Raw genomic sequence first — 21,043 nt, 5'->3', positions numbered from 1 at the left:
CCCACCCGACCCGCTGAGCCGTTCCACACATGTAGATCAGTCTGTACCCCCCCTCTGATCCTGACCAGGCCAGAGCAGCTCCTCTACAACCCAGCAGAGCTCACCTGAGGCCTCTCTATGCTCTCACTCATGAGTCAAGGGCTTTGCCTGTTGAGTCTGAACAGGAGAGCAGTGAGTGAGACCAATTGGTAATTGGGCGTGGCGTTCTGAAGGCCAGGGGTCTCCAGGTGAACCAAGTGGGCTCAATGAGGAGATTTGTGCTTTAGAGTATTCCAAAATTGTGATTTAGATTTTCTATATGCGTAAAAACAATGGAATAGTGCTTAGAGTTTAGCAGTCTGGAGTCTTCTGGTTGATACATGAGCTTCAAGTTTTCAGAATTGTGTGCATAGTTCAATTTATTGTGTGTTTACAATCGAGAAAAACTGTAAAACCTCGGACAACCGGAGAGCAGTGATTACCCCCCCCCTCACCCCCCCACCCTCTGCCCTCCCCTCGAACCTAACCCCCCCTCCCCCTCACCCCCCTCACCCTCAGCCCCCCTCACCCTCAGCCTCCCCCCGAACCTAAGCCCCCCTCAGCCCCCCTCACCCCCCCTCTGCACCCTCACCCTTACACCCTCCTCACCACCCCCTCAGCCCCCCCCGAACCTAAGCCCCCACCCCCTCCCTCTCCCCACCACCCCTCCCCTCCCCCCGCCCCCCTCACGCTCCTTCATGTGTGTGTGTGTGTGTGTGTGTGTGTGTGTGTGTGTGTGTGTGTGTGTGTGGGTGTGTGTGTGTGTATGTGTGTGTGTGTGTGTGTGTGTGTGTGCGTGTGTCTGTGTGTCTACAACCGACACAGAGACACTAGCCGCGTTTACATGGACACATCTATGCCACATAGATTTCTATGCGGCATAGAAAATGGTCATGTATACACCTCATTCGGAATACAATTATCTGTTCGGCTTAGATTCTATGCCGAATAGAAGAGGTGGTGTAGTCCGTTTTAAATCGCCATGTATACACTTATTCCGAATAGATTGGGGTTTAACTTAGAGCAGCCGCAGTAGTTCGCAATTGGTCCACTGAGCTCCGTCGGTACTTTTAAGCACACCGAACTTCACCACTGTCAAGGAAAGTGGATTTATTGCCTGATTCACGTCTTTGTTATCACTCCGTAAAAGTAGTCCGGTAAGCGTGTCCGGTTGCTAAGCGACGGGACATGGGTGTTCATTAATGAGGTGTCCGCGCGTGTCCGAGATAACTGTAAATGAGTAGGCTACTACTAGTACTTTTGCAGGCTGAACGTTAAAATACTTCTTAACTTAGAGAGATGGCAGCTACAGCAGTGCGCAATTGGACCTTCGAGGATTCCTGGTCACTAAATTCCCGTAAGACCACTCTCTCCCACCAGTCTTGGCTGCGGACTCGCATCCAAATTCCTCTTGTTTGCGGCGGAGCTTAGGGTAAATATAAAGATCTGACGAGAAATTGACGTTGCTGCGCTGTCGTCCTCCTTCTTAATTGAAGGAGCAGGCAGAGAAAAGCTCTCTCCTGCTGTGCTTTCATTAAAATCAAATTTAAAATCCCCGATAGTGATAAGACATCCATTATGTCGCCGCCGGTCCAGAGACGTGTCAGGTGTGCGCGAGAGACATAACGGACCCTTTTGTTGCTGCCATGTATACAGTACATTCGGAACACATTTTAGGAACAGATCTATGCCGCATAGAAATCTATGCGGCATCGATCTGCCATGTAAACTCGGCTACTGAGGCCCCCCTCCCTACCCAGAGCACTGGGAGGAGGTCCTCCTGGGTGAAGGAGGCCTGGAAGGTGTGGAGGTGTGTCAGTGTGTCTGAGGACCCTCCTCCACCTGGGGACACTCTGTAGAAGGACAGAGAGCCAGCAGGCCGGTCCAGATACACTCCTACTCTGGTGGAGCCAGCGGGGGGGAGAGGGAGGGCTGTCTCTATATCGTTGTACCCGGCAGAGTAACGATCATCACAGCAATAAAGACTCCAGGACTTGTTGTTCCCTCCAAGCCCGCTGTCACCACCCCCTCCTCTCCTTGGGATTCCTCTGTATGTCACTCCTATATCAATCCGTCCTTCCCACTCTACCTCCCAGTAACAGCGGCCAGTCAGAGCCTCCCTACCCAACGCCTGGGAATTGTAGCCAAATCTCTCTGGTTGATCCGGATACGACTGGTACATTCCCAACCGCGTCACCTTCCTGTTGTCCTCAGACAGAGAGAGGTATACGCCGGCCGTCTTGGGGTCCAGGGTGAGGTCACAGGCATCTGAGGGAGAACCAGACATGATGAGCTGCTGACCACAGAGACACTGGGGAGGGTTCAGATGTTTCTGTTCTGTTGAGCCGGCGTCTCCCCGCTAATCTGAGGAGCGGCGCCGCCACGCAGCGCTTCAGCGGCCCGCCCCCTTCAGCGGCCCGCCCCCTTCAGCGGCCCGCCCCCTTCAGCGGCCCGCCCCCTTCAGCGGCCCGCCCCCTTCAGCGGCCCGCCTCCTTCAGCGGCCCGCCCCCTTCAGCGGCCCGCCCCCTTCAGCCCTCTCCTCCTAACCCTAACCCCCAACCTATGGGTCGGCACCCGGTACCGGGTCGTAACCCACCTGGTACCTGGTTGTGACCCACCTGGTACCGGGTCGTGACCCACGTGTTACCGGGTCGTGATTCACGTGATACCAGGTTGCCGAGAAACAATAAATTATGTATATTATAATTTTTCATTAATTAGAATTAAAAGGGGCATTGACATTGGCAGCAAGGTAACCAATTGTATGTCACAACCCATCTCTAAATATACTATCAACCCATTTCAAAACACTGCAGACACACAGGAAGCACGCATGCACGCACCACAACAGATCAGAACTTTACACACAGGCAAACACGGCTTGGGTAACGCAGGAAAGCCCGTTACTTTAGTCTAGTAAAGTAGTGTAGTTACCGATATTTTAAATGCAATGCGTTACTTTACTTTGTTACCCAAAAATTAACATGCGTAACGCGCTAACGTGTTACCCCTGAGCTAGCCATTGGATGTACGGGCGGTCGCTATGCAGGGGAGCCGCATTTTCGGGTTGTCAATAAATAAGTAAAGAGTAAAGTCTGTGTCCTTCTTATTATTGTTAGTATACCCAAAATACTACACTCTGAGACCAGATGTTAGCTTCATTATGATGTTAGATGTTAGCTTCATTCAATCATTATCATGATTATGTCTGATCATAATCACAACATGACCAACTATCCAATGCATAATATAACAATGTAATACCTGCTGGGTTTTATACAAGCAGGTTTAATTGTGACGGTCGACACATGATGTCAGCCATCATCTTCATTCCCAGTAGGATCTGATCTCACTTCCTGCTGTGTGGATGGACTTTCCATCTCAATAGTGAGTTTGTGTTGTGATGAATCAAACAGATACTTACATCTCTGTGGAACTGGTTTCAGCCTCCACACTCCACCGTGCTCCACACTGGGGGGGAAACAAAGTGAGAGCAGCATGTTGAAACATTCACCTTCATCATCTGCTATCTCATCTCGTTCTACACAACATGAGTTACAGCTGCCTTTTCAAACGACTTCATCTAGCAGCGGCTTGGATCCTTGTAGGAGACTATGTCCCTGAATGGGGAGCTGTCTTCTCCATACCTGAGAGTGTCCAGTCTCCAGCGTGGATCCTTCAGTCCAGCAGAGAGCAGCGCAGCTCCAGAGTCTCCTGGGTGATTGTAGCTCAGGTCCAGCTCTCTCAGATGGGAGGGGTTGGAGCTCAGAGCTGAGGCCAGAGAAGCACAGCCTTCCTGTGTGACCAGGCAGACAGACAAGCTACACACACACACACACACACACACACACACACACACACACACACACACACACACACACACACACACACACACACACACACACACACACACACACACACACACACACACACACACACACACTCCTGTGTTTTTCCAGTCTGCCAACCAGTTTGTGAATGTCCTACTCCAAACTCAAGTGGCGTTGCCTTGGTGACGTAGAAGGTCCTTTTATGAAGCACTTCCTGGTCTAGTGAAGGGACACCGACGGCGAGGTGTGTGTGGATGTGTGGAGCTCCTTCTGGCCAGCGGTTGAAGATGGCCAAGAGAAAGCTTCTCAGCCATAATACGTTAGGTTTTCTAAACCACTCCACATTTAGATTGGGACCATTTGCCACAGCGCCACCCGTGGAAGAAGGCCTTCCCGGAAACAAGCGGGTATTCAACGGCCACATAATATATCAGCATTGTAGCGCCCCAAGCCCTAGTCTCTATTCCCTTGTGGAGCGAGGTCCACTCAATGACAGGACTTTGGGTTTCTTTATATTTCCACTTGAGTGAAACTGACCTGAGAGTTTCCAGTTTACAGTGTAAACTGGAACCACATTTGTTAGGGTGCCACCAAATTAAAAAGTTAGTGGCACCAGTAGAAAATGTGTCTTGAGCCCTGAGAGGACATATTCTACTTGTTTATTAAGACCTGTTAACTTTCTGGAGGTAAATCTGTTCAACATCCTCTGATGTGGAACTTGTGGTGTAACTGTTTGACCATTGAGTGAAACTGACCTGAGAGTTTCCAGTTTACAGTGTGGACTCCCCAGTCCAGCAGAGAGCAGCTTCACTCCTGAATCCTTCAGATCATTGGTACTCAGGTCCAGCTCCCTCAGACTAGAGGAGTTGGAGCTGAGAACTGAGGCCAGAGCTTTACAGCATCTCTCTGACAGATGACAGCCATTGAGCCTACACATACAATAAACACAACATGTTAGGAACTGTGATTAAAGTAACTAACGGTGATTGCTATTAACATAATGAAGGACTATGTACTAGTCATTACATTAGATCATTATTTGTATTCAATATTGGAGTTTTTGTAGTGTTTGAGAACTTTTTTGTGTATTAATTAGACTTTTTATTGTAGTATTACATATTTTATGTATAGTATTGTAATACATGTTGTAGCCTGAGCCCCCTCTAAGCTCCCCCTCTCAAAACGCCCAGTCAATTTGTTGTGACAAATATTAATGGTAAAAATAAGTTTTTAATAATGTGGCAAGCAGCACTGGAACTTGCTGCTCACCACATATAAGTTTGCAACTCTAGTGGCCCATACTCCGCACGACCCTGAGAAGGACTTTATGTAAACACACCACACACACACACCTGAAACACACATCCTATCGCCCACAACCACGACTGCCTCTGTGCCGTCGACCCTCCCAGGATCCGTTGCGACACTTGGCGACCAGGGCCGTGATCGCCACAATAATATAATAATAATTTATATACATATATATATTATTATATGAAGACATCGGACTGACTGATATGTAACAAAACCGAACTATGAAATCATATTTTTCATTTGCGGCATTGATGATGACCGTTGCTGCTTGTTGGGTGATTTCATTGGTTGATTCGTCAAATTAATCAAAATGTATTAGCCACTGCTAAAAACAATCTAGCCCCCCTTAGCTCCCGCAATCATAATTCTTTGGCACCGCTGCTACAACTAATAAGTAAATGTTTAAATATCCTTTAGCTGGGCGATCTCTACAGAGAATAAAGTACTCTCTTCCTTTGTTTCTTCCCTCTCTCAACTTTTTCCCAATCAATCGTGACCTCTCACCCTTACCCCTGATGACCCTGAAGTGTCTTTATCAACCCTCCCTATTTAAGAGGAGGTAAGACTCATCCTCAGGTCTGTGAACACAAGGAAGGCAGAGGGACCAGATGGCATTCCAGGAAGAGTGCTCAAAGAATGCGCATACCAGCTTGCAGATGTCTTTACGGACATTTTTAATATGTCTTTAGCCAAAGCGGTCGTACCAACCTGTTTTAAAACAGCCACTATTATACCTGTGCCCAAGCAAAGTAACATCAGCACCTTAAATGACTATAGACCTGTGGCGCTCACTCCCATCATCGCCAAGTGCTTTGAGAGGCTGGTGGCGAAGCGCGTTAAGGCTTTCCTCCCTCGCTCCCTGGACCAGCATCAGTATGCTTACAGGGAAAACAGGTCCACTGAGGACGCTATCGTCACAGCCCTCCATTCAACGCTGACACACCTGGACAAGAAGGAGACATATGCAAGACTACTCTTTATAGATTACAGCTCGGCTTTTAATACCATCGTCCCCAACCGGCTGATCACCAAACTTCTTGATCTGGGCCTCAGCTACAGCCTGTGTATGTGGATTAAGGATTTCCTAACAGATCGCCCGCAGACAGTGAGACTGGGTCCTCACCAATCCTCGAGCCTGTCCCTCAGCACTGGAGCTCCACAAGGCTGTGTATTGAGTCCCCTGCTGTACTCCATATACACATATGACTGCACCAACACCCATCCTTCAAATACTGTGATCAAATTTGCAGATGACACCACTGTGGTAGGACAAATCACCCATGAAAATGAAAGTGCCTACAGAGACGAAGTTGACAGACTGACAGAATGGTGTCAAAAAAACAACCTGACCCTGAATGTCAGAAAGACAAAAGAAATCATAGTCGACTTCAGGCGACAAAAGGCGAACCTCCAACCCCTCATCATCAATGGTGAGGAAGTAGAGAGGACCTCCTGCTTTAAGTTCCTGGGGGTTATGCTCTCAGAGGACCTGAAATGGGTGATGAACACAACTGCCACAGTAAGGAAAGCACAACAGCGGCTCTACTTCCTGAGAATATTGAGGAAAAACAACCTGTCTCCCGAGCTGCTTAAGACTTTTTACCACTGCTGCATTGAAAGTGTGATCACTTACTGTATCACTGCATGGTACGTCAACTGCACAGAAAAGAACAGGAAATCCCTCAGTCGGGTCATAAGGTCTGCTGAGAGAATAGTTGGACTTCCACTGCCTCCCCTGGATGACATCTTTAGGACGCGCTGCCTCCGCCGAGCATGTGGCATTTTAAAGGATGAGACTCACCCCGCAAACCATCTCTTCACCCTGCTACCCTCTGGCAGGCGCTACCGGGCCACTACAGCACGCACCTCCAGACTGCAGAACAGTTTCATCCCCAGGGCCATCACAGAACTTAATAATCACACTACACTCCTACCCTCCACCCAGCACAACTGCACTTTTGTTAGTGGTTGCACTAACAAATTTCGTTGTGTATCCAATGCACAATGACAAATAAAGTCTATTCTATTCTATTGGTTAAACCCAAATCGCCCATGTAACCAAACTTACAAGGTGAAAAGGTTTTAAAATAATTGGTAATCCTTTAAAAATAAACGTATATTTATGAATCTATCCGTATCAATAATTATTTATTTATACATATAGCTGGATATTTAGATGCAGCTGTATTAAACTATAATCAAACAATATTAGTTCTTTCTTTCGTCATTTTATTATTTCATAATAAATAGAGCTTTTGAGTTTGACTTTCAACCTCACGCAATATAACGTTGTGCATATTGAGATACATGTTATAAGTTAACCTCGAAAGATGTTTTTTATGTTATCATTACTTTTATATTCTACTATCAGGCATATTGTGTTGTGTGTATTGTGATAAATGTTATTAATGAACCTACAGAGATGTTTTGGAGGCTTTGACCAATGGCAGCAGCCACAGAAGACCCTCCTCTGAAGCAGAGTATTTCTTCAGGTCAAACACGTCCAGCTTCTCTTCTGATGACAGTAATATGAGGACCAGAGCTGACCACTGAGCAGGAGAGACATGTGTTTTGAACAGACTTCCTGATGTCAAGGACCGTTGGATCTGCTCCACTAGAGAACAGTCGTTCAGCTCATTCAGACAGTGGAACAGATTTATGGTTCTCTCTGGAGAGAGATCTCCATCTACCTTAGTCTTGATGTAAGATGCTATTTCCTTGTTCCTGAAGAGCAATTTTCTCAATTTTCTGGACCAAAAGATTTGTCTTCTATCATTTTCTACCAGCAGACAACGTAGGAGATTGTGATTGGTCTCCAGAGAGAGGCCAAGGAGGAAGCGGAGGAACAAGTCCAGGTGTCCGTTCTCACTCTGTAAGGCCTTGTCCACAGCACTCTGGTGGAGGTGGAGGAGTTTATCTTCCCTGGATGTTGGCTCTTCTTCTGAGAGCAGATTGACATCAGTGTAGATAAAGGACCAGAAGACATAAAGGGCAGCCAGAAACTCCTGGAGGCTCAGATGGACGAAGCAGAACACCTTGTCTTGGTACAGATCACACTCCTCTTTCAAGATCTGGGTAAACACTCCTGAGTACACTGAGGCTGCTCTGATATCGATGTCACACTCTGCCAGGTCTGCCTCGTAGAAGATCAGGTGGCCTTTCTCAAGCTGGTTAAAAGCAAGTTTTCCCAGAGAAACAATGATCTTCCTGCTCTCTGAACTCCAGTGTGAATCTGTTTCAGATCTCCCACGGTACTTCATGTCCCCCTGTATGGACTGAACCCTCAGGAAGTGGCTGTACATCTGAGTCACGGTCTTGGGCATCTCCTCTTCTCTCTGGGATGTTTTGAAGAGGTCCTCCAGAACTGTAGCAGTGATCAAACAGAAGACTGGGATGTGACACATGATGCGGAGGCTTCGTGATTTTTTGACGTGGGAGATGATAGAGCTGGCCAGCGTCTGCTCTCTGAATCTCTTCCTGAAGTACTCCTCCTTCTGTGGGTCGGTGAACCCTCTCACCTCTGTCACCTTGTCAACACACTCATCAGGGATCTGATTGGCTGCCGCAGGACTTGTGGTTATCCAGATGCGAGCGGAGGTAAGCAGGAAGCCCCTGATGAGGTTTGTCAGCAGCACGTCCACCGAGGTGGACTTTGTGACATCAGTCCAGATCGGGTTGTTCTGGAAGTCCAGAGGAATTCGATACTCATCCAGACCATCCAAGATGAAGACAACTTCAAACAGGTCATATCTGCAGATTCCTGCTTCTTTGGTCTCAATAAAGAAGTGATGAAGAAGTTCCACCAAGCTAAACTCTTTCCCTTTTAGTAAATTCAGCTCTCTGAAAGTGAGGAGAAATATGAAGTGTATGTCCTGGTTGGCATTGCCTTCGGCCCAGTCCAGAGTGAACTTCTGTGTTAAGACGGTTTTACCAATGCCGGGCACCCCAGTTGTCATCATTGTCCTGATTTGTTGATCTTGTCCAGGTAAGGGTTCAAAGATGTCCTCACATCTGATTGGTGTTTCCTCCATGGCTGGTTTCCTGGAAGCTGTTTCAATCAGTCTGACCTCATGTTCCTTGTTGACCTCTCCACTGCCTCTCTCTGTGAGGAAGATCTCTGTGAGGAAGTCATTCAGATCTGTTCGTTGTCCTGCTTTAGTGATTCCCTCAAACACAACCCTGAACTTCTTCTTCAAATTAGACTTTATTTTATGTTGGCACTCGACAGCATCAGATCCTAAAAGAGAAAACAACAGAAGACATCAGTTAGTGGAAGGTGACATCAGTGAAAAAAGGTCAATATTTCCTTTTAATTATCAACTTCATGATGTTTAGTGGCTTCATTACTTGTGGTTGGAGAAGCTGTTCATGACAAGGACTGCATGTTAAAGATTAAAAATGTTCAGGACTACTTTGTCATTTCCAGAAATATGATTGGTCAAATGATATCAATAATGGTAGTGAATCAGTGTAAAGTGACTTGCTCTGCTGACATAACAAGACAGTGCTTAACATTCTTTAACCTGATAGACCAACAATAACCCTACATATCTGGATCAAACCATTGAACTGACACCCCCACAGTAACCCTACATATATGGATCAAACCATTTAACCTGACACCCCCACAATAACCCTACCTATCTGGATCAAACCATTTAACCCCAAAGAGGAAAGATATCTCCCATTAAAGTTAGAAATGTCTCACATTATGTCATTGAGTCAGAACAGAACAAATAATAATCTCCTACTGCTCTTCAAAATGTGTGTTTCTTCTCTCTTTTCAAGATAATAGTCTCTAACTGCCCCCCAGTTTGTCTGCCAGTTCCTCCTGGTTGATCTCCACCAGGCAGAGCTTTGTGATGTCCACCATTCCCTCTATGGCACGCCTCCTCTGCTCCTCCTTCTTACCATCCACCTCCTCCTCCTCCCTCTCACTCTCTGAGCATTGTGGGTAATGTGGGAAGGGACCCATCGAGAACTTCTTCAGCTCCTTGTCTAGGAAAGGTTCTCTATTCTCAGGCCTCTGGAACAGAACAAACATCAAGTAGAACTTTACTGTCCTGGATTCACGTCCCGCTGGGAGAACCTCAAGAGATGCTTTTTAATGTTCCTGCAGAGCTACAGTCAAATGTCTTGTTGGACATTTACACACCTTGATCAGCTCTGTTTGATGCTGCTGTACAGACTGAGCACTGGTAACATTTGAACTCTCCTGGTGACTGTGGAGAACACACACACAAAACACACACACACACACACACACACATTTAATTTCTTAATTTATATCCCAATTCATAAGAAATGTACATGAAATAAATGTTACAGATACAAAACATTGCTCAGGCATTATCTCGCAATGTGGGTCTGATGACAGTTCAAACAGCAGATTATCGATACACACAACACCTTCTTCTGCAAATGTGGCGGCTTGCAATAATGGAGGATATTGAGCAGTATTTGGCAAGTTGTTTTGCCCTTGCTTTGGTAAAGCCAACCATCCTGAGACCCCTGATGAAGGCCTATGCACATGGCCCAGGCTGCTGAAGATAAGGACCAGATATTGACTTTTGTAGGCAAGGCCAGATATTTGTTGCACAAGAGGGTTATAGTTTACCAGCTTTGTTGAGTAAGCCTCCTCTAGACTTGAATCAAAAAAGCATCCTACTTCCAGAATGAACACATTTCTATTGTCCTCATCAATGATCGTAATATCAGGCCTGGTGGCATTTAAATCAGTGAACACAGACTTTTCTGCAAAGCACCTGGAAAACATTTGTTGTCTAACAACACAATTTATATGCATTGCCAGTGTTTGTAGAAAATAAGCATGGTAAACTCTCTGATATAATGTACACAATCCTATCATGCCTGGATACATAGAGACCTTTGTAAAAAATGGCAGCCGTTTAATATGTGTGACATGGATCTGGATATGGATTACTTGCTCTTGTCCATGTAGTATACATGGACAAGAGCATAGACTCGTCACAGCTGGGTCCAGGGGAATCTGCTCTCTGCTGCTGGACCCTTCTAGAAAAACAAGAACCAGGATTTATGGACGTTTGATAGAGGCCGTATCTTTATGATCTCTATTAAATCCTCACCTCTTCTCAATAGACTGATATCCATCTTTAAACCTAATAGGTGGATTTGTATACTGGGCACTCTTAAAGGATTCACAATTGGAGCTGGATCCAGAGGAGTCTGCTCTCTCCTGCTGCTCTGGGCTTCATCACAACGCACACAGCTTTTAGTAAGACTGAAGATGGAGTCATGATGTATCACTGCTGAGCTCTGACATGGACATCTGTCACAGACAGAGAGATCCTCTGCTTACCTCTCAGCTTTGCTCCGGCGGCCATGTTCCCCAGACAGAGTGGTCTTAGAGGTAGGACCCCCTTCCTCTCTCTCCTCATCCATTGTAGACTGAAAACCTGGACACAAACACAACTACATATTGTTACTGTGGATTCTGTTGGAGTACTGAACGAGAAATAACTGCAGTGAAGACTTCCTATCCTTCTCCTGCCCGATATACACTCTATCACTCTCTATATCTAGATCTACACCCCCTATCACTCTCTATATTGTGGTATCCCGGTGCTCGGTTGGGCCGGGTTCCACGGACAAAACTCGCTTGGCGTAGGGTTTTTGGCCATGGCAGGTATTTATTTAACAATCAACGTGAGACAATCAAACTATGAAGGAGTCTCGGTCTCTAGGGCCTCCGTGGGCCTCTAGGCTCTCTCGCTGCCATGAGCCCTTCCTTCCTGCTCCCGACCCGTGCTGTGCTGTGCTGGACCTCCTCTTAAGATGGCTCCTCCGCTTTCGGCCAGGTGTCCCCCAATCACCCTGATAGGGGAGCCGAAAGGGCGGCTCTCCGTCGCCGGCTGGTGGGTGGGGGTGGTATACCCAGTCCTTTACGGTACCCCGGGCCCGTCCAGGCCGAGGTTTCCGTGGCGGGATGCCACAATATCTAGATCTATACACTCTATCACTATCTGTGTCTAAATCCATACACTCTGACACTATCTATGTCTACACACTATCGCGATAGAGTAGTATGTATGTCTGCTGCCTTTCTGTCTGCCTGTCCGTCCGTGTGCTGCCTGTCTGTCTGTCTGTCCTTCTGCTTCCTGTCTGCCTGTCTGCCTGTCTGTCTGTCTGCGTCCTGTCTGTCTGTCTGTTTGTCTGTCTGTCTGTCTGTCTGCGTCTTGTCTGCCTGTCTGTCTCTCTATCTGTCTACGTGCTGTCTGCCTGTCCCTATTCCATTGCTTTTATATTTTTACATTTACCTTTTAGGGCATTAAGCACACGTTTTATCCAAAGCGACTGACAACGGTTTGTTCACACAAAGACACACCGTCGGCGGAGGCCCCCACGCAAGGCGACGGCCATCCCATACTGGGACAAAGGACACGCCCATACCGGGACAAAGGACACACCCATACTGGGACAAAGGACACGCCCATACTGGGACAAAGGACACGCCCATACCAGGACAAAGGACACGCCCATACCGGGACAAAGGACACGCCCATACCAAGCAAAAGACACGCCCATACTGGGCCATAGGACACGTCCATACTGGGACATAGGAAACGGCAATACCGGGACAAAGAACACGCCCATACAGGGACAAAGGTCACGCCCATACTGGGACATTTATTTGGGGCCCCCAGCAGAACATGTTAGTCTTGTTGCAGAGTGGGATACTTACATCCCACCACTAGGGGCAGCAGCAGAACATGTTAGTCTTGTTGCAGGGTGGGATACTTACATCCCACCACTAGGGGCAGTAGTGCCATCGCTGTGTGCAGTAGCTCCCCGCTACCTATCCTGAGCTAGCCAGTGGATGTACGGTCGCTATGCAGGAGAGCCACGGTTACGGGTTGTCTGTATATACTGTATAATACTGAGCCCAGATGTTATCTTCCTGATCATTATCATGATTATGTCTGATCATAATCACAACATTACCGACTATGCATTACGTAATATAACAATGCAATATTTAAGGTTAATTGTGGCGGTCGACACATGTCAGCCATCATCTTCCTTCCCAGTAGGATCTGAATGAACGTCACCTCCCGCTGTGTGGATGTACTCTCAATACCAATAGTTATTGTGATGAATCAAACTAAACAGACACTTACACTTCTTTAGCGTTGGCTCTGGGACAACCAGCTTCTTCATCTCCTTGTTCAGTGTCCCTACGTAAGACGGAGGATGGAACTCCACCTTTGTCCAGTCCCTGGTGGGTGGAGGATCCTTCAGGGATCTGAAGGTCTGGAGGAGGTGGAGGTGGTCTTTAGTGTGTGAGAGCTGCTTCACCTCTGAGCTTATATTGGTCAGATCTTCTATTTCCTGCCCCAGCTCTTTGATGAGACCATCAGCTTCATTCTCTGTGGATTTCAGTTTTTCTTGAACACACTTTTCAACAGAGCGCTTCAGAGCGGTGAGGACCTGTCCACCATCTGCCATCTCTTTGTCTGCTTCTGCTTTGCTGTGATTCAGTGTGTCATTGATGTCCTGACTCTTTTGTTTTCTCTCACGGATCATCTGCTGAACATTAGCCTCAATCTTCCCCAGCTGGGCCATCTTCACTTCATATTCCTCCTCCATAGGTACAACAGGATGGGACTTGTGGTCCGTCATTATGCACAACACACACACACACACCTGGTCAGTCTGACAGAAGAGCTCCAGAAGTCTGTTGTGTTTCTTACACATCCTGTCTTCCAGACTGTCCAAAGGGTTGACCAGCAGATGTGTCTGCAGGCGAGCGACTCTCTGGTGTGGCTCCAGGTGGGTTTGGCAGTAAGAGGTATTACACACTATGCAGGACTTCACAGCCTTCAGCTGGGTCCCAGTACAGACGTCACAGGGAACTTCTCCTGGATCAACACAAGGCGGCTCTTTGACTCGAACAGTCCTTCCTAACCGATCAACCATCTCTGAAAAGAGGGTATTGACCCGTAAATCAGGTCTTGTGTGGAACAGCTCGTTGCAAACAGGACATTTGTACTGGACTTGTTCATCCCAGAACGTTGTAATACAGGTTCTGCAGAAGTTGTGCCCACATGGTGTGAAGACTGGGCTGTTGAACACATCCAGACAGATGGAACAGGAGGAGACCTCCTCAGACCCGGAAGTAGCAGAGGCCATTCCTAGAAAACATGTTTATCAAGTTTTAAAACATTACATTATTATTACATTTACATTGTCTAAAATACGGTACGTATGTGTCTAAACCACGTTAGCATGGGGTTAGCGGTCTCTGACTCCTGCCCAGCTGAAACATTTGACGTCACAACGCTACACGTCCAGAGGTCGGAGAGAGGAGTTAACAGGGAAGCTCATATGTCCCGGGAATCCATCTAGAGTGTCAAATACAACGTTATCCAGATGACACAAAGCCACACTTATCGACAACATAGGAGGTATTTAATAATGATGAATCGTTATAAATTAAATAAAGTAGCCTACAGTATAGTAATAATAACCACAAATGGACATGTGTATTTTACAGAGGTACTAAATGACAGCATATTTTTAGTCTGCAATTACTGTAATTTACGCTGTGACCTCTTTTTCTGAGGTCACAGCGAGGTATATTTTTTTTGGGTGGCTTCTATGTGACCCAGTAAGTTAACCCCTCAAGTCTAACAAGTGTACACAAAGTTTCAGAATCTTTTATCCATTGGGATTGCCATAATGAGTACTATTTACACTGTGAATACCTTACAATAAAAAAAGATAGAAACATAAATCTGCCGTAATTATTGCCTGGCTATGACTGTCAGTTATGTTCTTTGTAAGGTGTGGAGAGGGAGTCCAAGGGACGGTTGACTGTAACTTGCAAACAAGTTAGGCAAAGACAGTACCTTCGCATTCCACCTTTGAATACTTTTGCTACGTTTATTACTTCAGGATTCCTGACGGACTAAATGGCCTTTAAAAATAAAAATCTGCCTGCCTTTATGGGAATTTAAGAAAAATGTATTTATTTACGATACATTTTTCATTCACAAAGAAAAATAGTTTAAGAATTTGTTTAAGAAAAGGCATTAAGAACATTCCAAAAGATTATTTGTTTATACCTCTTTTAAGTCAACTTTAGCATGGGTGCATAAACTTATTCTTACCACCTTGCCTACATTTTTTATTGAGTTTCTTGGCTTTCCACTTGACATTTGGATTAGATTATGTATCTACACATATGATCACCTGACTGAAAGCCACATTTATCTAAAACATGAGAAGTATTTAATAATGCTGAATCGTTCTAAATTAAATAAAGTAGCCTATAGTATAGTAATAATAACCCCAAAATGACAAACAAATGACACAAAGTTTCAGAATCTTTTATCCATCGGGATGGCCATAATGAGTACTATTTACACTGTGAATACCTTACAATAAAAAAAGATAGGAACATAAATCTGCCATGATTATTGCCTGGCTATGACTGTCAGTTATGTTCTTTGTAAGGTGTGGAGAGGGAGTGGTTCCAAGGAACCGTTGACTGTAACTTGCCAGCAATTTAGGCGAGGATAGTACCTTTACATTCCACCTTTGTACTTCTGCTACGTTTATTCCTTCAGGATTCCTGCCGCCCAGGTTGGTTGCATTTAGCGAGCTGAGAACCATTCTCCTCCAGCCATTTCCAATTTAGTTCACGATTGAATGTTATTGCTTGTTCTCTACCTGGTAGGCAAACATTCAAAACTTTGAACTCTCCAACGCAATGTGTTACAACTATCGCTCATGGAAACAGCTTTGCAAATCAATAAATATATACAGTGGTGAGAATAAGTTTATGCACCCAAGCTAAAGTAGACTAAAAAGAGAAATAAAAAATCATCTTTTGGAAATCGATCTTAATGCCTTAATTTAACAAATGAGGAAAAATCCAACCTTTTAGGCCACCAATTTTCTTTGTCAATGAATAATGTATCGTAAATAAATTGGAGAAGATTTCTGAAGTTTCCACAAAATGTTCACTTTACAGCACAATTATTCTGACAGACATTATGGTTAAAAATAGCATTTAGCATTCTAAATAAGGCCTGGACACAGAGGTTCAGAATGTTTTATGCATCGGGCGGCCATGAGGAGGGTTTAACTAAGACATGAAGTTATAGCGCCCCCTATGGGAATCTCTGCACCAATCTTTTGTCGAGATCTGTTAAGGGACAACCAAAAGGTCTGAGAAATTTGAACATGTTTTACCACTCAGAAGTTGAGATATAGGCCGTCCAAATATAAATAATAATTGCAACAATAACAACAGGTCTCCACAGATACTACCTAACCAAATGCCTAGCGTTAAAGTCACCAAGGGACCCCTCAGATTTAGGACAAATTCTAAAACAGAAGAAGGAAAAACTATTATTTAAACGTAACCGGGTGCTTGACTCCCAGCTGAAAGGTTCTGAGTACTCTGTACTGCCTAACCCCTACCCGCTCCTTAAAGGTCCCATGACATGAAAATCTCACTTTATGAGGTTTTCTGACATAAATATGAGTTCCCCTAGCCTGCCTATGGTCCCCCAGTGGCTAAAACTTGCGTTTGGTGTAAAACGAGCACTAGCTGTTCTGCTCGCCTTTGAAAAAACGGAGGCTCAAGCGCGCTGATTTGGAATGTCTTTATTTAAGTCGTCATAAAGCATCTAAGCTCCTCCCCTTACTTTGCCTAGCCCGCCCAGAGACGTTGGCCCGCCAATGAGACACGACTGTGCGAGCGCCACATGTGTGTGTGTGAATACACTCACTGTAACGCAAGTGTTTCTTGTCGGTTCTTTGACGTCTCTTGTATTTCCACAACGAGACTGTCGGTTATCTAAGCCATGGTTGAGAAGGAATTGGGGGAAAGGAACTTTGGCTTTGACTCGCTGAAGTACATGAACTTCGACTGCCGGGCATCATCGCCCGGCGGCAGCAGCTCGGTTCAGTCGACTTCAGGTTGATGTGAAAGTGGAAGAACCAGAGACGTTGCAGAACCCGACAAAGTCGTTTGTGATTCATAATATCGTCTGGAGGCGCACACAGCTTTTGGCCGTGATAATATTTATTATATGATATAGATATCTATGTATTATATGATATTATTGAGATATAGAGCTCCAGGACTGTAACGCAAGTGTTGTACACTTCCTTGTTATTTGGATAACCGTTCTGCTTTTGGTGTTACGGCGCATAAAGGTACGGCCACACCAACCGCGTTACTCGCGTAATACGCGTATAAAATCTGCAATTTTTCCATAGGGAACCATTGGTTTACGCGCGTATGAGCTGCGTAGGTGCGTTACATGCGCTAAAGCAACATTTTAGCCGCGTTAGCCACGTATGATCTGCGTATATACTCACCTAACGCACCTACGCCCGGAGTTCAAAAAATGGAACTTTCAACGCTCCAACGCGTGATGCTTAGCCGCGATAGCCAATCAGCGTGGAGCTTGACCCGACGTCACTGGCAGAGAGTAGTGACGCTTGCACAGAAGCATACGGCCGACATCTTTCTTTATTCTGGGTGGAAATAGTAACATAGTTACGCCATTAAATGCGTTTATGGAAACATTTTTAGCGAGAAATGTGCATTTTACTTTCATAATGTTCGCTCGGTGAATGTGAAGGATGTTTTGTTTGATAGTTATGACGAAGAGTGAACGCTCCGTTCACTTGCACGGACAGAGTCTCTGGTTGCTAAGCAACCTCAACGTCTTGGCGGACTATTTCTCTGCTGATCAACACTACAAATGCTGGAAACACACCAGACACACCATGTGAAGTTATTTAACCCGATTATTGTTATTTATATCCGAGATTATTTAATCTAACCCGATCCAAGCTCTATCATGCACCCAAACACGGCGGCGTTTGGGTTTCCTACCTCGGACTCCTAAATCCAGCACAGCCACAGGCGCGTTAGGCGCGTTGAACCATTTTTGTGACACACAATGATCAAGCGTCAAGTTAGGCACGTTACACGCGTTATCCAACGCGAGTAACGCGTTTGGTGTGGCCGTAGCATAACACGTCGGACTCTCGTCTCTGGTATTTCTACAACGAGACTCGTAGTGGGGGTTATCTCAGCCAAGGTTGAGAATGAATTGGGGGGAAGGAACTTTGGCTTTGACTCCCTCAAGAACATGAACATGGAGGAGAAAGGGATTGTTGGCGGCGAATGTCTCCCGCTTGAGCCCCGCTGAGGGACCACCACCGGAGGCGGAGGTGCCTAAGCGCTGCCCGGCAACAATCCCTTTCTCCTCCTGTCGCGGTTCAGTCTACTTCACATTGATGTGGACGTGGAAGAACCAGGAACGTCAGAGAACCCGACACGGCCATTTGAGATTCATAATATCCGCTCACACAGCTTTAGGCCGTGATAATATATATTATATGATATAGATATCTAGGCTATATGATAATATTTAGATATAGAGCTCCAGGACTCCCGTGTGTTCTAGAATATTTACAGAACACGGCTAAAGGCTGTGGCTCGCCATTGCGATACATCCTTTGTAAACAGAGCGCATGGTACCGTGGCTGCAAGCTGCTCAGGGCCACACCCCCACCCTCCTCCTTGACCCGCCTCGCTCCTCCTCATTTGCATTATAGCTACAGACGCTAAAACAGCGCATTTGGGGGAAGCTCAATGTGCGACTGGCTCGGAGTGGCTGTAACTCTGCACCACGGCTGAATTTCGGGAACATCTTTGAATACTGTGTTAGTTGCCCACTAATACCTATATTAAAGAATACATAAAATAGCATGTCATGGGACCTTTAATGAACTGTCTCTGTACTGTCTAACCCCTACCTGCTCCTTAATGACCTGTCTCTGTACTGTCTAACCCCTACCTGCTCCTTAATGACCCGTCTCTGTACTGTCTAACCCCTACCTGCTCCTTATTGACCTGTCTCTGTACTGTCTAACCCCTACCTGCTCCTTAATGACCTGTCTCTGTACTGTCTAACCCCTACCTGCTCCTTAATGACCTGTCTCTGTACTGTCTAACCCCTACCTGCTCCTTGATGACCTGTCTCTGTACCGTCTATCCCCTACCTGCTCCTTAATGACCTGTCTCTGTACTGTCTAACCCTACCAGCTCATTAACTACCCGCACCAACTGTCATCAATCTACTGATAATGTAGTGGTATGAGGCAACACGGTTACTTAGACACAGGCTTCTGTTTCACCACGCCCTCTCCGGCCCGTTCGCCAATCATTGCTTGTCGAGGGGATAAAAGTAGGCCGTGCCCTTCCTCCTGAACTCTCGATTCCTGCCTCTTCGGCCCGTCCACTTCCGGGTCGTTGCCCTCACCGCTCACCACTGCGGTCATGCCAGCCGACTCATCGAGATCGGCGGTCATGCCAGCCGACCCAGTTTTTTGCCGTACCTGTATATACTAGCCATTACGGTAATGCCCTGTTATTCCATGCTCATTTCACTTCAGGGTTATAGTTCACAACCCCATAGGGTCACCCAAGAAGTTCCAGAATATTCTGATGTGGAGTTTCAAAATAAAAGCCCACCAAAAATTCCAATATGAGACATATTACAATGATTTTGAATTTCAATTTAAAGGAAAATGCCCTGTTATTTCAGGCTCATTTAACTTCATGGTTATAGTTCACGACCCCATGCAAGAAGTTTCAGAACATTCTGATGTGGACTTTCAAAATAAAAGCCAACCAAAATGTCCAATATGAGACATATTACGTATGATTTTGGATTCAATTTAAAATAAAATGCCCTGTTATTTCAGGCTCATTTCACTTCATGGTTACAGGTCACGACCCCATAGGGTCACCCAAGAAGTTTCCAATCTCCAATATGAGACATATTACTCATTTCACTTCATGGTTATAGTTTACGACCCTATGGGGTCGTGAACCCCTATGGGGTTACTCATTTCACTTCATGGTTATAGTTTACGACCCTATGGGGTCGTGAACTATAACCATGAAGTGAAATGAGCCTGAAATAACTGGGCATTTTCTTTTAAATAGAATCCAAAATCATATGTAATATGTCTCATATTGGAGATTTTGGTTGGCTTTTATTTTGAAACTCCACATCAGAATGTTCTGAAACCTTTTGCGTGACCCCATGGGGTCGTGAACTATAACCCTGAAGTGAAATGAGCCTGAAATAACAGGGCATTTTCTTTTAAATTGAATCCAAAATCATATGTAATATGTCTCATATTGGAATGTTTGGTGGGCTTTTATTTTGAAACTCCACATCAGAATGTTCTGAAACTTCTTGCCTGACCCCATGGGGTCGTGAACTATAACCCTGGAGTGAAATGAGCCTGGAATAACAGGGAATTGTCTTTTAAATCGTATCCAAAATCATATGTAATATGTCTCAGATTGGAATGTTTGGTGGGCTTTTATTTTGAAAGTAAATACCACAACGGCCGTACACTTCCTTTGATAGTATTTGCTTTTATTGACTGTCTTTTTGTATGTACCCGACGAATGCTTTTATTTGAAACTAGTTCTGAGACGCTATTACCGTAATGTCTAGTATATACAGGTACCTAACCAGACTGAGAACCGGGATTAGGAACGCATAACCGAGAATTGAGCCTTCCTTGTTTATTTACTAAATCATTGCTGAATTGTCATTGCTGCTGCTTCGCTGCCACTTCCGCCGACTTGGTTCGGGGCTCTGTCTGCTGCCCCTGGTCAGCGTGCCTCCAGCTGTTAGCCCTGTGTCCCGCTGCTGTGGTGCGGTGCGTGCGTGTGTGGCTGCCGCTCGGGTGTGCCGCTGCGAGCTCCGCCTGGACTCACCCCTGGTTTGGGGGGTAAGCTTCAGCTTGTACCCACTTCCTTCCCCAGTTGGGCTTACTTCTCTTTTTCA

The 21,043-nt window shown here is 45.8% G+C and overlaps 2 protein-coding genes across 3 annotated transcripts in view; both read right to left on the bottom strand.

Annotated features, from left to right (window-relative positions):
• Positions 1 to 1,666: 1,666 nt before the first annotated feature.
• Positions 1,667 to 21,043, bottom strand: part of LOC132455604 (uncharacterized) — a 174,763-nt gene continuing 155,386 nt past the window's right edge. The window contains exons 22-28 of the mRNA XM_060049494.1: positions 10,318 to 10,384; positions 9,966 to 10,188; positions 7,581 to 9,399; positions 4,604 to 4,777; positions 3,666 to 3,839; positions 3,443 to 3,489; positions 1,667 to 2,286 (exon numbers count right to left, since the gene is read on the bottom strand). Of these exons, the coding sequence (XP_059905477.1) occupies positions 1,721 to 2,286; positions 3,443 to 3,489; positions 3,666 to 3,839; positions 4,604 to 4,777; positions 7,581 to 9,399; positions 9,966 to 10,188; positions 10,318 to 10,384 (3,070 nt within the window). The 3' untranslated portion in view covers positions 1,667 to 1,720. The remainder of the gene's footprint in view (positions 2,287 to 3,442; positions 3,490 to 3,665; positions 3,840 to 4,603; positions 4,778 to 7,580; positions 9,400 to 9,965; positions 10,189 to 10,317; positions 10,385 to 21,043) is intronic.
• The window catches only part of LOC132455609 (E3 ubiquitin/ISG15 ligase TRIM25-like), a 35,273-nt gene continuing 24,642 nt past the window's right edge, over positions 10,413 to 21,043 (bottom strand). Inside the window, exons 2-5 of one of the 2 annotated variants that reach the window (XM_060049500.1) lie at positions 13,322 to 14,335; positions 11,503 to 11,599; positions 11,270 to 11,392; positions 10,413 to 11,195 (exon numbers count right to left, since the gene is read on the bottom strand). In XM_060049500.1, coding sequence (XP_059905483.1) covers positions 11,072 to 11,195; positions 11,270 to 11,392; positions 11,503 to 11,599; positions 13,322 to 14,333 — 1,356 coding nt within the window. In that variant the 5' untranslated portion in view covers positions 14,334 to 14,335 and the 3' untranslated portion in view covers positions 10,413 to 11,071. The remainder of the gene's footprint in view (positions 11,196 to 11,269; positions 11,393 to 11,502; positions 11,600 to 13,321; positions 14,336 to 21,043) is intronic. The other variant, XM_060049501.1, reaches the window with a different exon arrangement.

This window comes from Gadus macrocephalus, chromosome 4 (assembly GCF_031168955.1).
Source record: "Gadus macrocephalus chromosome 4, ASM3116895v1".
NCBI lineage: Eukaryota > Metazoa > Chordata > Actinopteri > Gadiformes > Gadidae > Gadus > Gadus macrocephalus.
This window is presented reverse-complemented; position numbering and strand designations above follow the sequence as displayed.